We start from the raw sequence: 16,995 nt of genomic DNA, 5'->3' as shown, positions 1-16,995 counted from the left end.
GAATTATACTATCTAGCATTCAAGGTTGATCTACAGTGGTGATCCCAACAGGTTAACTGTTCCCTGGTAGAAGAAACAAAGGACCAGCTACAGCAAAGGCCTCCTACTTGTTCTCCAGGTGTTTTTGTATGTATTATTATTAGTTGTAGTATTAGTATTAATTTATTATTATTTGTTTGGAAGTCTCTGGTTGTTTTGGCTGCGAAGAAAATCTTCAAAGCATGATACAGCAATATCTGCTGGAGGACCTGGAACAATACTACTTAGGTGTGACTTGTCCCATTCATTTAGCTGTTGCTAACTTGGATGCAAATGGGATATTTTAATTGTTTCACGTCATTAAAATGTGTAAGAAAGGAGAAGTGGTATGAAGATTTATAAGTGAATTATAAAGTGGAGGTGGGCTGATGTAGGACTAGCTTAGGCAGAGAGGAGGGGGGAAATGAGGCTAAAATGCATAAATTAAGATGAGCAGGCCTTTAGCAACTCATGGAACGGGCAGTGGCACTTAATTAGGTTTTATTCCTGAAACTACACTTTCAACAGTTTGGGAAATACTGATTTAAAGCAATATTTAAAAAAAAAACTTGAGGATTTTACAAAGTATGGGGAATTTAGGGTAGAAGATTAAAGAGCAACAGGGTCTCGCTCACTAGAACTCCCCCTCCTCCCTGTTAGGGATATCTGGGAACCTTAGTATTGTTAAATATCTTAGTTTAAGCTCCTGGATCGAGTGGGTCCATTACTTCTATTAATACAGGGGTTAATTTTCAGTATGTATTAAAGTCTGGAAATTACTTGCTGACTTATTTGTTGTGGGAAACTAATTCAAGATGTAAAGTTCCATCCTGAATTTCTGTGATTAATTAGTAGACTGGAAAAAGAATATTGTTTTAATAATTACTCTGATATAAGCAATACAACATTTTAATACCTGCATATCACTGGGTACTTAATCCGTAACAAAGATGATCATTTTAACAGGTGTAAATGCAAAATATAATATGTAAATACATTAGTGAAGTTATTCAACATACGTGATTCCTCTTATGACTATGAATGAAATATGTTTGACATGGTTTTCCAAGAAGTATGACTGAACTTTCTTCCCTCCTATTTGTTTTTTAGCCCTGGAGTGAGATCTGATGTAAGCTCTTCTCCATCCACCACCTCAACAGCGACAGGACCACCTCCCAAGCTTTGCCTGGTCTGTTCTGATGAAGCCTCTGGATGTCATTATGGTGTCCTAACTTGTGGCAGCTGCAAAGTGTTCTTCAAAAGAGCTGTGGAAGGTAGGATGTGTTTTGAAGAGTTTATTATCTGTTAAAAATGATAAAATATATGTACAATCTAATGCCTCTGCAGGCATCCTTGCTGCTCCCTAGAATCCTATGGGAAATTAACAATTTCTTCTACAAATGCTGATCCCTATGTATATTCCACTGTGGGTACGCATGTACGCCATGTGCCCGGAGTCAGAGAATTTTGAAAGTAGTGTCCATTGGTCCGCTCATGTGCCCTCACTATCCTCAGTGTCTCCAACTGTGGAGGTAAAGACCGGAGCTGACCAACCGCCTCTCCAGTTCCTTCTTACCACCACATGACCTATGTGAGATCCTCCAGTGTCCAGATATTTGTCTTCCTTTGTTCTTCAGTCTGTAAAAATATATAGTAAATAGTTTTGAATTTTACTCAATAATTTTAGCTAAGTTTTCTAGTTAGGTAGTCCCCCTTCTTGGGGAATTACCCTCCTGTACCATGTTAAGGGTGCTGCACTACATTCAGGCCTGCAGGCTTCAAGATCTGTACTTGTTGCCCGTGCTCCTTCTCAGTCAGTGATGACCATCAGTGCTGCCTGTACTGCCACAGGGAAGCTTGTGTCATGGCACAGTGCAGTATCTGGTGCACTTTTCCCAGTAGTACCATGAGGTGCAGGAATTTGTCTTAAGAATCACTTAATGGAGAAAGCTATGAGATCACAGTCAGATCCAGGCTGGGGGACCTTCCCCGCAACCCCATTCAGCAGCTTGACTCAGCAAGGATTGTGTTTCCTACCATGAGGTTAGACAAGGGAATCTACTCCCACAGATCCATTGGGGTCTTGTCAAGAAGGTCGGGAGCATTCTCATAAACACGAGAGCAAAGCCTCCTCGAGGCCCACATCTAAGAAGTTGGATACAACCTTGCGTAAGTCGAGCAGATCTTCCCACTTAGCCCATGAGGACAAAGAACATCCTGAGTCTCATGGTCATGACAGGAAAGCCCACACATCTAGTGTTCTCTCAGTACCAGAGCATGCTCTTGTAGCATCAGTTCATCTGGCACCAATTAAGCCTAAACACTGGGAACTGACAGCACCAACAGAGGGCAGCCATCAGGAGCTTCAAACACTGATAATACCAGATTTAACTTGCCTGAGTGTGGGACAGACTATATTTGCTTTATATTGTTGGTTCAGACAGACAGGACCTCTCACACTCCAGGGACAGCAGAGTCTCATGCACCACCTGATGACATCTTTGCTCTCCCTGATCCCCCAATCTCCATCACCATCAGGTCCTTCCTTCATAAGTTGCAGCTTAAGGGAGGAGTGTGGCCCCCATCCCATTATCCAGCCATGGTTTCCTTCCAGCCGGACCATCAGTACCACTTATGGATCCACAATTGGCATTTTCTCTCTCAGTAAGACTCTGAACCCCTGAGGAACTGATGTCTCCTCCTTTTGAGGCTTACCTTTCTGGACAAGGGACCTGGACTAGTCTGGAGCCAACCTGCGCCTCAGCACCTACCTCACAGCTGTTGGCACCCCATGCTGTGGGGACCTCCACAACCACACTTTGACTTGTCTTACTGGCCATATTGGGGCCGTACCACTCTGTGGAGTTGATGTGATCCGCTAGGGAGTCAGTTCACCCTTTTCCTGCAAGAGGACATCCAGAGCTTCCATCTGGAGTGGGGGGCAGGGAATATTCTGAGCCAGATCAAGCAATTCTTCTGGTACCAACAAAACTGTCCTCATCTATGGATGAAGCAGTTGCTCCAATATCTTCCCACACACATCCCCAGTGACCATAAGCACTTCCAGGTACTGTTATATAGGATGGTAGTGGCATTGCAGATCTCCCTTGAGGAAATTCAGTATCCCCAACATAAACTCCTGGACATCCTACAGGCCTTTGGATCCAGCCAAATAGTGCTTCCTGTTAATGAATCCATTCTGGAAAAAGCTAGTGCAGTTTGGCGCACCCCAGCGACTAGTGCCCCTACCCCTATGAGAGCAGAAAAATGTTGGGTTTTTTTTCCAGCCAAAAGGGGCAGAATTTCTCTTCTCATTCTGCACCTAACTCTTTTTGGTTATCCAATTTGCTATGGAGACTTCTAGACAGCAATACCCTAGGTCTACTCTGGTTGACAGAGAGGGTAAACACCTAGATTTATTAGGAAGGAAGGTCTTCACTTCTTTTAACCTTCAGTTCAGAATAGCCAATTACCAAGCACTGTTGCCTAAGTATGATTACCTGAAATATTCCAAATCCATGGACTTTATCAACAAGCTTCCCCAACATGACAGCTCCATTCCAGGCGCTCATTGAGGAAGGCAAGTTGCTTGCCAGGACCACTCTTCAATCAGTGGTAGAAGCAGCAGACACATCTTCAAGATAAACAGCAATAGCCATTGTCATGTGCCTTGAATCATTGCTTCATGTTTGGGATTTCTCAGAGAGATCCAGAACATTGTGGAGAACCTGCCCTTGGATGAAACCCATCTCTTTAACCAAAAGATAGATGGGTCCTTACACATTCTAAAGGATTCCAGGGCCACCTTCCTCTCCTTGGGAATATATACAGTGTCCCCAAGAGAAAATTCCACAGGCAGTCATACAAACCTAAACCGTTGGCTCAACCACTTTACCACCAGCAGCCTTATAAGCCACCCTGTAAGGAGCCGTGGGTTCAGAAGTCTTGTTTCTCTGCACCTTCTGCCAGCATCAGCATCATCCCGCCCCCATCTAAATGATATTTTTGACAGGAGTTGAAGAGCTGCAAACATGATACCACCAACTGCTAATTCCCACACATCCTAGCACTCTTTTTCCAGACCCGGAGTGCAATAACAATGGACAAGTGGGTGTTAATCTTCATCCATTCCGATTATGCAATTGAACTTACCCCCTTGCTCTCTCAAAATCCTTCATTCTTGGCCCTTTTCAGGGGCCATTCTAATGAGGAGATTCTCAAACAAGAAATAGTCCTTACAGCAAGAAGCAATAGAGCGGGTTCCTCTTCAGCACCAAGGAAAGGGTGACACATCTTTTGGGACAGTGGTTCTTCAAATAGCTGTGCCCCTGCATCGTCCTCCTATTTGAGTACTGCTTATCAGTCACCTGCAGTGGAATAGACATAGGAACCAGCAGTCAAAGAAGAGAGAAAGTTGCTTACCTTATTGCAAGTGAAGATTCTTCGAGGTCTGTGGTCCTTATCTGTATTGCACTACCCACCCTCCTTCACCTCTGCATTCTTGAATTTGTGGTAGTGAAAGAATTGAAGAGATGGTCAGTCTACTATACTGTTTATCTCCATGGTTGGAGCCATGAGGAGAGTGAGGATGCATGCACGAGCCAAGTGAAGCTGCTTTCAGAATTCTCCAACTCTGGGCACATGAAGCACATGCTTACCCACAGTGGAATACATATAAAGACCACCCATCTTGAGGAACTTCCAGTTACTGTAAAGTAAGTAACTTTCTCATCTCTAGACTGTTTCCAGTAAAATAAAATTGATAGTGGTGTGAGTACCTAAAGCATGGAGTACATTTACATTTATATAACGCACCCTTTCACTGAGAGTGTGAGAGGGTTTATTGTTATCTTGGCTTGGTATCATTTGTTTTTGTTTGCTTTTCTTTCATTGGTTGTGGTGTTGGTGTCATTTTTATGTACTTTGTGTGTGTTAATATGCGATAAAACTTATATAGGGCATGTGATTTTGAAGGTCAAAATTTAAGTATACCGTATGCCAGCTATGTGTGACATCCTATATGGAAATTGATAAGTTTATCTTAAATGATCCCATAATAGTGTTATAGCAGTTTTACAACATTTGCTGTAAATAATAATGCTCATCAACCTGTTATATTCTAGAAATGTGCGTATATATTTTTTGAGATCACTAGATGACAGCAGTGATAAATGACTGTCAAGATTTCTCCCTGATCCCAGGAAGGCAACAATTTAAAAAAAAAAAAGAGAGAGAGAGAGAGAATAGATATGAATTTAACATGTGTTAGGCAGCTAAACCCTTCCCCCCCCCCCCAAAAGCACTGATATGATTTTGGGCTGCATACACAAGCATTATGAAATGGACCAGATTCTTCTTCCTTATATGACAAGCAGAAAGATGTGAGCAAGTTGCAGTTGTTGGGGAAGATTTTTTTTTTTTTAATTTAAAAGCTTACCATAATTCTCACACCCTAAGCTACATAATGTCACTCCTGCCTTGGAAGAATCATGCTAGCTCTTAAAGGGCAGATGAAAAGGTTTGGTGTCTGATGTCTTGCTTGCAGCAATCCTTACTCAGTTTGAGGTGAATCATCCTAGCTGGCTACCCATCTTTCACAAACAACGCTAACATGGGGGGACATTATTCTCAACCAAAATATCTCTAAGGGCTTCTTCCTGGAAAACAGTGGGATACAAATCTGTTTCACACAGGTATGTGGGGCTTTGGTCCTTGAAATTAAACTTGCAGGCAAAGCAGTTCCCAGCTCTCTTAGTGATATAATGGGAAGCTTTTATGAAAACCTAAGGCTATTCAGAATTATCAGAAAAACTGTCTTGCAGTCCTGGCTCCTGCCAGACACTATAGGAAGGAATATAGATTTTTGGAAAGTTGAAGCAGTCTCTGAAGTATAACAGGAAAAAATACCACTTTGCAAGTGTTAGCTAGAACAAGGGCTGAGGTGACACCACTAGCTGCTATCAGAAGCCTCGGAGCTATCTGCATGGCCTCCAGCCAACCCTGTCTGGAATTAGACCCCCCAATTGGTGCCAGACTTTTTTATTTTGGGAGCATATGGCTACCTATATCTTTGGTGAAAAATGTTGTCACTGGACATTGTCCAAAGGGGATACTCTGTGGAGCTGTGCAAGGATCATAGGAGGAACAACTTTTTTCTATTCCCAGTCTCTAGCAACCCCAAAGAAATGTCAGGACCTGAATGAAACTATCCATCATCTACTTCACATCAGAGACATACAGCCTATTCTGCGTGCTATTTTTAGCCACAGATAGTCAGGAGCACACATAGCAGAGCTCTGTCTGATACATCTGAATAAATACCTAAAGGATGGCTGATTCACCTTTACCTGTCCTAGGACAATTTTTCTTATCAGAGTTCTGTACAGAGAGAAAACGTGGAAACACACACAGAGTGATAAATTTTCTGGAGTATTTCCTGAATTGATATCTGCTAGGCAGCCATCAATACATACATTCACCAACTTCTACATATTTATCATACTGTCTTTAGACCGTACCATTTTTTGGCAGAAGTCTTCTCCATGTCTTAATGCCAAAGGGAGGAAGATGGAGGATATATGTAAAATTTCCTTTCTTCAGATAATAAGGTCCACAGATATAGCCCACACTGGAGACAAATGGATCATCCAGAATACAGATGGAAATTGAAATCCAAAGACTTGGATTTGTTTCATTAAGGAGAATTTCCCATTCTCTCTGCTATAGCAGAGATTGTTATGCTTTTTCCCTCAAAGAATATTTAGCCTAATCTGTAATTTAGAAAACTAGAATAAAATTATTCTGGCTGTGGAAGTTCTCTCAACTGACAGCAGCTTCTCTGGGTGAGGCATTCCTCTTCTGCCAGTGACTGACAGGTCTGGTTCGGCCTTCAAGCTGCAAGCAGGCTGAAGTATCCATTATGACTGATCTGTGGACCTTACTGCCTGAAGACAGGAAACTTTCAGGTAAGCACAGAATCTTCCTAGTATGGAATGCAGCATAACTGGGATGTGTGAATTGGGCCCACAGTTTGAGTATGTAACAGATTGCTGTTGACCTGTACTAAGTTATGTCACCTAATTTGTTTTTTGACTTCCTTTTTATATCATATTTTGTGTCCTGTATTGGGAGCCAGCTTGAACTGGTATATGCGTAGCTTGTTTTTAATGTATAACAAGGCCAGAAAAGGAGGAGATGTTTCTCACCTGGTGGAGAGCTGACATTAGGAAGAGTCATCCAGACTGATTTGCAACTAAATATAGCCTTTATACCGTATATTTGGGTTCTTCTTTTTGCTAATCAGAGAGAGATACTATATATAGCTTAACATATATTTATTCAGATTCTTAATTTTTACTTTTTTTATTTTGCAAGAAAATGATGAGTAATGCACTTCTTATTTACCAAATGACAATTAATTTTTTTTACTTGTGCTTTGTGTCAAGTTCTATTTGGATGGAAATTCAATTTAAAATGCACAAAAACAGCATTCTAAAATTAATTGATTATTTAAATGAAACTACCTAACATGTTCCACGTGCATAAGAAAAAAGTTATCAGAACATTTATCAAAACATGTTTTATATTTAAACTACACCTCTACCCCGATATAACGCTGTCCCCGGGAGCCAAAAAATCTTACCGCATTATATTGAACTTGCTTTGATCTGCCAGAGTGCGCAGCCCTCTTCCCCCTCCCAGAGCGCTGCTTTACCGTGTTATATCCAAATTTGTGTTGTATCGGGTCGCGTTATATTGGGGTAGAGGTATAATTGATGTATTCAGCAAAGGAAGTATGATTTATAGTCTATTGAACTGATTATTTCTGGTCACCATGTCCTTCAAGATTTTAGAATTAGGAGATCTCATCCTCTCAACTAGTCATTGAACTAAACTAGTTTAATAAACTGAAATGAAGAAAATCCTCTTTCTAGACCTGCAGAAGAGTTTACTGCTGTTGAAAGCTGGTTTAGCACATCATAAACTCTAGTTTCAGGTGCTTAGGCAGTGACTTCCACCAGTTCAGTGGTCTGACTCTTTTTTTTAAAAAAAAGCCTGGCAGCAAACATGTACTGCTTAATATTTTTTATTTAATTTAAATTAGTTTAATAGATTATACTAAGTTTAGGCCTTAATAGAGGTTATCATAATTTCAAATGTAATTTTAAGTAGGTTCATTTTTAAAAAATAAATATTAAATTTAAATTAAAAAATCTGATATACAAAAAAATAAGTCAGCCATTTTTATCCACCCTGCTGCCAAGAGGGGAGAGTGTGCCTGAATGTCCCAGAGCTATTAATAGGGATGAGTCACTACCCAGACCTAGGGAGCTTTGGAGCACATGGTCATCAGTGATTGGATTGCCTCACAACAGACTGGTGTCCATTCAGAGGATGGGACTGGACTGGGTTGTGACAGAGAACTTCCTTGGTGCAAAGCATATGTAGTAGCTCCTATACTGTAAACCTAAAAGAGCAGGGCCATATTGTGAAAAGTGCTCTGCACCCAGTGGTTGCCATTGTTTCAGCAGGGGGATCCAGGATGCCATACCCTTTCGAAAATCAGGCCCACAGGGTTGTGTGCTTGTTTCAGTTTTCTGGAGCTGCTTTAAGAAGAGACGTTTAATTGGCTAGCTTTAGCTATGTGACGCTCCTGAATGAACTGTGGTGGGATAAGATCCAACATGACAGGCCTTGTAACTTAAACTTTTAAATGTCATTTAGACTATGTGGAGTAAAGGTCTTTTTTTAACTGCAGTTTTAATATCTTCCATTTGTAATCCTTGAAAATTACTGTATTTTAATGAAATAATCTTTATCCTTGTACAGTTTGGTTAAATGGTATACTTGTCCTTATTTGTAAGTATACGAGGAACTCACGTACACTGCATCTCCTTTTTAGAGGATTCCAATAATAGTAATAATTATTAAATAGTTATATCATCGAAACACTTCATAACACATTTATATAGACTTATAGAAACTTGATCCCTGCTGTGAAGAATTTATAGACTCACAGAATATTAGGGTTGGCAGAGACCTCAGGAGGTCATCTAGTCCAACCCCCTGCTCAAAGCAGGACCAACACTAACTAAATCATCACAGCCAGGGATTTGTCAAACCGGGCCTTAAAAACCTCTAAGGATGGAGATTCCACCACCTCTCTAGGTAACCCATTCCAGTGCTTCACAACCCTCCCAATGAAATAGTGTTTCCTAATATCCAACCTAGACCTGCCCCATTTGAGACTATTGCTTCTTGTTCTGTCATCTGCCACCACTGAGAACTTATGCTTACGCTCTGCATTGACAAAGGAGAGGGTAAAGGAGGGGCAAATAGGTTGAGAAGTCCTGGTAGTCTCTTTAATTGAAAAAAAGGTAGTGGAAGAGGGCGTGGAGGAGACTGGCAAAGACCCAAATGGAACAAGTGGGTTTTGAGGAGGGATTCAAAGGAGAATGAGTATACTGAAAGGTGGGGGAGGAGTGTCATTTCAGGAGAAGGGAATAGTTTGAGAAAAGGCAGACAAGCAAGAGTGGGAAGGTGTTGGAATCTCAAAAGAAACAGAATCAGTAAATTATATTGTGGCCTTTTTGTAGGGATCAGCAGATTTGTTTGGTCGGTTCTGATATCCAGAAGCAGCATGCCTGCAGTGTGGTTGATAATGCAAAAGTAGTTAGATCAACAACAACCTTTCACTGCTCCCATCATGGTCCAATATAGTCCTCAGCACTGCATTTGAAGCATTCATATCTGCAGTAAGCGCTCTTTAAAATTTTTCCAATTTGATCTCTAATTATTAGCTACCTTTAACACTGTATTGCTTGAATTGCCATTGTTTAGTTACAAAGGTGACTGAAAAGGTTGGTTTTTAAATACCAACTCTGTACCTTTGCATTGCTTCCAGGCTTTCATGAAGCTGGTCAGTGTGCAATCACCTTAATTCTGTTCACCCCAAAATGTTAATGCAGGGACACAGGTCTGCAACACCATAGAAGCAATGGAACATTCCATCTAAAAAAGGAATGATGGCTAATCACTAATGGTAGACTGCAAAAGAGAATGCATCAGCACCATAAGTGGTACCATGTGTCAAGAAAAGAGGAGGAGCTCCTAAAGACTACCTACCTGGGACATCATCTGTAATTGTACTGCAATATTCATATTCTGAATTTCAGCATCTCTGTGAGAAAGCAAGAAAAATTACTCTTTTTTTCATCTTATTGCAGTGATTGGTATTTCTTCTACTTAGCGAATCTGCAGTGTCCAGTTGTATATTTCATTTGTGTATCTATATATACATACTTACATACATATTTACTAATGAGAACAAGTGTCCTGGTTATGATGTCCATTTACTATTTTCATTCTGGATGGAACTTAGTAACTGAAGGTCCCTGTTGCTTCCTCTTCTCCAAATAGAAGATTTTTGGAGCTTGTACAAAACTGAATGAAAAAAGCTCCCAAGAAATCAGTGAGCTATCTAAGGAAGTAAGCCTGAGTGAAGCCACTCTAATAATCTTTGTACCCCACCTTCAAAGCCAATTACACACATTGAACTGACACACTCCTTAATCAAACTTTTTTGCTACTAAGCAGGCAGTTTTCACAGCTCAGATATCAGGGAAAGTTGAATGTTTGTTTTCACCTTAGAAAATTCTCAGACTGCCCTCCCATAGGTGAAGTATCTGTTGTCCCAGAAACTGGGCATAAAATCAGCAGACTTTAAATGCTAGCCAGTTAAACAAGTGTGAATTCAATCTATTTCCTGTACACTTGATTCATTCTCAGAGAGAGTTGCAAAAGAGTTTTTATAATGAAATTACCTCCTTAGTGTAATCATACTACAGTAGAGCTTTCAGTTACTTCACTAAACAATTTGTGCCTATTTTTAAATAAACAGACTGGAATAGCCTCTGCCTGCTTCATGGGTGGGGTGATAATGGTGATGATACATTGTAGCAAAAAATACTAAATTCACAGGTACTTTTAGAAAACTTGCTGAATCCCTAATGCAAAGGTAAAAAGCTTTCTTCTGTTTCCCATTTATATTCTTCAGTAGTTGAATGCTATGTGAAAATTGCCAGGACAGTGATCAGGACTGTAATAATTCATTAGAGCGAAAGTTGGATTTCAGTTCTTATTCATTGACTATTAGATTTTAGAATTACCATTTAATCAGCCTGTGGGTCAACAGCATTAGACCAGCTGAAGAGAGACCTGCTTCTGGAGTCTATTTTAGTTTTCAGACTGGAGAAGAAGCTGTCCTTTGATGACAATTATTTCTGAACAGGAAAAGATCTTTAGAAAATTAGTCACAGTTAAAACTCATTAATATATAGTCTAGTATTCCTTCTGTTTTAACTCTGCTGAGAAATGCATCATGGAGAGAAGCAACTCTTTAAATTATGTAGTTAAATTTTCTAGGCTTCCAAGGTCAGCTTTGGATCCATAGATCCATAAAAATACCAAGGGATTTAGTCTATCAGCTTCGCAAGCTCAACCTAAGGAGCCCTTCCTCCATGTTTTAAAAGTAGTAAAACCAATATCTTCTGAAGAATTTAAAAATGAACACACTCAAACTAGCCTTTCTGGCAGTTGGACTGGGTGCTATCTGACTTCTCTTAATCTCAGAAATGCAAAGCTACATATTGCTGTTTCAGAAATCTTATTTTCCTATAAGCAATAAAGTTAGGTATTTTAAAGTGGACTGCTTTATGAATGTTTATTTTTTATTTTAATTATCAAATTTCTCTCAAGGAGGCTATATGGTGCATTTAGACTGTTTGATAATTTCCTCTTGCCTCTAACTTTCCATACTGTCATCTGAGAATTCTAATATTTACTGATTTTTTTGACTTTATAAAAAGCATTATAAAGAATTTGAAGAGATTCAGTAGGGGATGACTTGTGATAAATTTAAGAGAAAAATAGTTTAAAACCCACCTAAAATGGTAATAAAGAAACAGAATTTTTAAACATTTATTTGTATTGAGTTCCTCATATGTCTTGCCTAGGAAATGTGTGTGATGATGGGGAATTGTGGTTACCAATATTACTATAATAAGTCTGCTAAAAATGAGGTGTGGTGATTCAGTACATTATATACTTCCCAATTTCTTAATTCTAAAATCAAAATTAACTGGACAAATGTACTCAGTATTTTAACTGTACATATTTTCTTTTTGTGTAAATACAGGACAGCACAATTATCTATGTGCTGGAAGAAATGATTGTATCATTGACAAAATTCGAAGAAAAAACTGTCCAGCCTGTCGCTACCGGAAATGTCTTCAAGCTGGCATGAATCTAGAAGGTAACTTAAAATACTTGAATGGATTGTTTGTCTCTGAACCCTAGACAATGGTCATTTGGTTTTATGTCATAAGTAGGCATCTGAGCAGTGCCTTAACATGTTCAAAATAGTTTCTCATTATTTTATGGTATACCCCCACATTCTTATTGGCAAAAATTAAGATTTTCTTTGTGTGCTTCTTCTAATCTTTCCTTCCTCTCATACAACAGCTATATCTCTTACCATACTCTATCTTTTAACAGTCCACTGTTATGCACCAATGTCCTGTTTTTATTCACAGACACAACACATGCACAAAAATTAGGACATTCCTTTCCCCCACCAACACACACAGATATCCCTTGCCCTCTTTCCTTCACTGAACCTCTGACAGTGGGAACCTAGCTATGAGTGAGATGGGGAAAACATCCTTCGTATGCCATATCACTTAGGAAGATGATGTGCCATTTGAAAACTCAAATGAAGAAAAGATCAAGGACAGAGAACTGAAATGAAGTAGATTTGTGCTTCCTGAATTGAAGGAAGGGAAGGGTGGAGAGAGAGAGCCTTCTATGCAGGCTGTGGAAAATTAATACAAATTTTGGTCCATAAAAACCTTGTCCCAAATTTTCTAGAAAATATACCATTAACAGGTACACATGTACTAGTGTGGTTTGCTTTGTGTTAAGTCATAGATGGCTACTGAGAAATCCAAAACCATATCAGCTACAGATGTAGTGGTTAGCTGCTTTAAAACTTTTTTTCCCCAGCATTCAGTATCAAGCATAAGCACAGCAAACTTTTTCTACTAATAAATTAGCGTAGCTCTCTATTTATGCTTGATGTGTTTCTATTGAATTGTTGTTATTAATGCCTTTTACTGCCAGGCATACAGGGGCAGCTCTAGGCATCTTGCTGCCCCAAGCACGGCAGGCAGGTTGCCTTCGGCAGCTTGCCTGCGGAGGGTCCACTGGTCCCACGGCTTGGGCAGACCTCCCGCAGGCCTCCGAAGCCGCGGGACCAGCGGACCCTCCGCAGGCAAGCCACCGAAGGCAGCCTGCCTGCCGCCCTCGCAGTGACCGGCAGAGCGCCCCTTGCAGCTTGCCGCCCCAAGCACGCGCTTGGCGTGCTGGGGCTGGAGCCGCCCCTGCAAGCATACATAGGAATGTAGGACTGGAAGGGACTTCCTGGGTCATAGTCTGCTCCTCTGCTATTGCAGGCAACCCTGTCATATAATGCCATTAAAAAATGTATCAAATTCCATCTTAAAACTGGTTAAGTTGTTTGCACCCATTACTTGTAAGGCTGTTCCAGAATCAGACTCCTCTGATAGTTAGTAACTTTATTGTAATTTCCAGCATAAATTTATTCGTGTCCAGTTAATATCCATTTGTTCTTGTGCCAACATTATGCTTTTTCTTAAATAGTTCTTCTCTCTCCTTGTTGTTGACCTTCTGCTGCATTTATAGAAAGCAGTCAGATTTCCCCTTAGCCTTTGTTTTGGCTTGGCCAACTAAGCCAAGCTGTATTAGTCTTGTGTCATAAGATAGGTTCTCCTTTCCCTGATCATCCTAGTAATCCTTCTCTGGTCCTGCTTCAGTTTGAATTAATCTTCCTTGGACATGGATGATGACAGTTGTACATCCAGACAACATACCACACTGCTTATTGGTGCAGATATCCCAAATATATGTGTATAACCAAAATTGTTAGATATATGTAAAATATATTTTGTTGGGTGTAAATTTGTAAATAATTTGCAATTGTTTTTAAACAAAAAACAAAGCATGAAACTTGAGTGGCAAAAGGTAGTTGTTCGAAACCCTAAATAATGGCTCTGTATTGATCTAACAAACAAAGAAAATTAACAAAATATTAAGTGAAGAGTTACCCTTCATTATAAAATGACATGTGGCAAACCAGGAGTCTGGTTAAGTGAACTTTTGAACTGTTAAGTATCCAATATAGTGACAGGGATCAGTACTTGTCATAACTGTAAAGGGAAGGGAAACAGCCCTCCTGTATACAATACTGTAAAATCCCTCCTGGCCAGAGGCACCAAAATCCTTTTACCTGTAAAAGGTTAAGAAGCTCAGGTAACCTGGCTGACAGCTGACCCAAAGGACCAATAAGGGGACAAGAGACTTTCAAATCTTGGGGGGGAGGGGAGGTTTTTGTTTGTGCTCTTTGTTTTGGTGGTGTTTGCTCTTGGGACTAAGCAGGACCAGACATCAATCCATGCTCTCCAAATCTTTCTGAACAAGTCTCTCATATTTCAAACCTGCAAGCCAGCCAGGCAAGCCGTATTAGTTTATCTTTGTTTTTCTCAACTTGTGAATGTTCCTTTGCTAGAGGGAGGTATCCCTGTTTTGTTGTAACTTTGAACCTAAGGCTAGAGGGGGTTCCTCTGGGCTCTTTGAATCTGATTACCCTGTAAAGTTATTTTCCATCCTGATTTTACGGAGATGATTTTTACCTTTTATTTTTAATAAAACTCTTCGTTTAACAACCTGACTGATTATTTCCATTGTCCAAGAATCCAGGGGTTTGGGTCTTTGATCACTTTTGATCACAATTGGTTAGGGTATTATTCTCAGCCCTCCCCAGGAAAGGGGGTATAAGGGCTTGGGGGGATATTTTGGGGGGAAGAGGAACTCCAAGTGGTCCTTTCCCTGTTTCTTGTTAAATCACGTGGTGGTGGCAGAGCACCAGGTTTTAACTTAAGCTGGTAGGAATAAGCTTAGGGGGCTTTCATGCAGGTCCCCACATCTGTACCCTAGAGTTCAGAGTGGGGAAAGGACTCTTCGTTACATTGCCCTCATATCACTATTTTGTTTTTAACAAAAACCAATAACTCATTTGGAATATCCACACTCCTCAAGTACTCGCAGTCATATAGCCTTTTATCTTCCTGCTTCACAAAATATCTGAGTCATGCCAGAACCCTATTCTAACTGCGTGTCTTATTATGAGAATGCTTAGCTCAGTTTTCAGACAATACATGACTTTGTGTGATAAATGGCCAAAAAATATGAGGGAGATGGCAATCCAAAATAAATCCCACAAGACGATAAATATATCTCCTTCAAGAGTTGAAATTCTTGACCACGGGATAGCTCAGTGATTTGAGCATTGGCCTGCTAAACCCAGGGTTGTGAGTTCAATCCTTGAGGGGGCCATTTGGGGAACTGGGGTAAAAATCTGGGGATTGGTCCTGCTTTGAGCAGGGGGTTGGACTAGATGACCTCCTGAGGTCCCTTCCAACCCTAATATTCTATGATTCTAACCTTTAGTGAATTTGGTTCATTAAGTGTTTACTGACATCTCAGGACCTGATTCTGCAATTGGATGTTTACAGGCAGATTCTTAAACCCATATGAAGTTCTAGTGAAATCACTGGAATTCTGCATGGGCCAGCTCAGACCCAAATAAAAAATAGGGCCAAAAATACAGAAAGCAACTGTGCTAACAAGTTACATTTTGTTTTTAAATTACCTGCTTATGTTCAAATCCTAGATTTGGCTTTCGATTATTAAAAACCGTACTGTACGAAATTAACAAAACTCCTGTTTTTATTGTATGTTAACTGGTTAGTGTTCTTTTTGGCCTCTTCTTTGCCAAAATACAAAATATATTAAACATTTGCATTGCAATTAGTTGAAATATAGGAATGAGAAAATTAATGTATTGGAAAGATAGGGTGCAGGAAGAGATTTCTAACTCAGATTCTGTAGCCTTGGAAAATAGAAAAACATTTCCTACCAGCATGGAAAGTTCTATTTTAAAACTTTATAGATGCAAATAAAATAATGAATAATAATTCAGCGCAGGCATATGTGCTGACAGAAATGTTTTGTGTACTAACAAACCAAATAAATGGAGTTCCTAGTGAAACACCTCTGACAAAGTGTATGTCTAAACAACGGTTTGAGAGGATGCTTCCAAGGAGGTGTAGCCAGACCTGTGCTCGAGCTAGCTTGCTAAAAATAGCAATGTGGGAGTGGCAGCATGAGCAGTGGCTTGAGCTAGCTGCCTGAATATGTACCCAATGGGTCAGGCAGGACAGTGCTCGGGTGGCTAGCCTGAGCAATCACCTGTGGCACGACAGCCACACTGCCATTTTTAGCATGCTAGCACAGGCAGAGCTAGCGCATCTGCCTATCCACCCTGGGAAGTACCTTACCAGCTGTTATATAGGCATACCCAAAAAGAATGTGAGAAGCTCACTCATCCAAATTCAGATTTTTGGCCTTTTGCTTTAACGCTTTTGGATGGCAAAAATGACTGGCAGGTCTAGTAGCATTAAAAACTTTAGACTAAACTATACAAAAGCAAGAGAACTATTGGTGTCTCATACACTTTTTAGTCCTAAATAGGATTTTTGGTTAAATAGCAGAACATGATAGTAGATTAATAGTTAATCATCCTGATCTGATATTAACTCTACAAGATTAATATAGAAACACCACTGGTATCCAGGGGACTTGGTTGCAGCTTGTACTCTAGTTTAACTGCTTATAAGCAGGCTCCACAAGCCCTATCATAATACTGGGTTTCCCAGTGTTCTTTGATAAGGTTCTATTTTCAAGGCTTTATACTTTGGCACTAAACTAATTGTGAATTTAACTGTAGCATATCATATACTATCTACTCTTGGATTTTTATTTCCCGACTCTTACAGAGTG

General features: G+C 40.0%; 1 protein-coding gene across 5 annotated transcripts in view; it reads left to right on the top strand.

Annotated features, from left to right (window-relative positions):
- The window catches only part of NR3C1 (nuclear receptor subfamily 3 group C member 1), a 148,667-nt gene that overhangs the window by 91,647 nt on the left and 40,025 nt on the right, over positions 1-16,995 (top strand). For all 5 annotated transcript variants that reach the window (XM_039484193.1, XM_039484191.1, XM_039484195.1 and 2 more), the window contains 2 exons: positions 1,129-1,292; positions 12,215-12,331. In XM_039484193.1, the coding sequence (XP_039340127.1) occupies positions 1,129-1,292; positions 12,215-12,331 (281 nt within the window). The remainder of the gene's footprint in view (positions 1-1,128; positions 1,293-12,214; positions 12,332-16,995) is intronic.

Source organism: Mauremys reevesii, linkage group 8, assembly GCF_016161935.1.
Source record: "Mauremys reevesii isolate NIE-2019 linkage group 8, ASM1616193v1, whole genome shotgun sequence".
In the NCBI taxonomy this organism is placed as follows: Eukaryota; Metazoa; Chordata; order Testudines; family Geoemydidae; genus Mauremys; species Mauremys reevesii.
The sequence above is the reverse complement of the archived record's forward strand: the minus strand, read 5'-3'. Positions and strand labels throughout refer to the sequence as shown.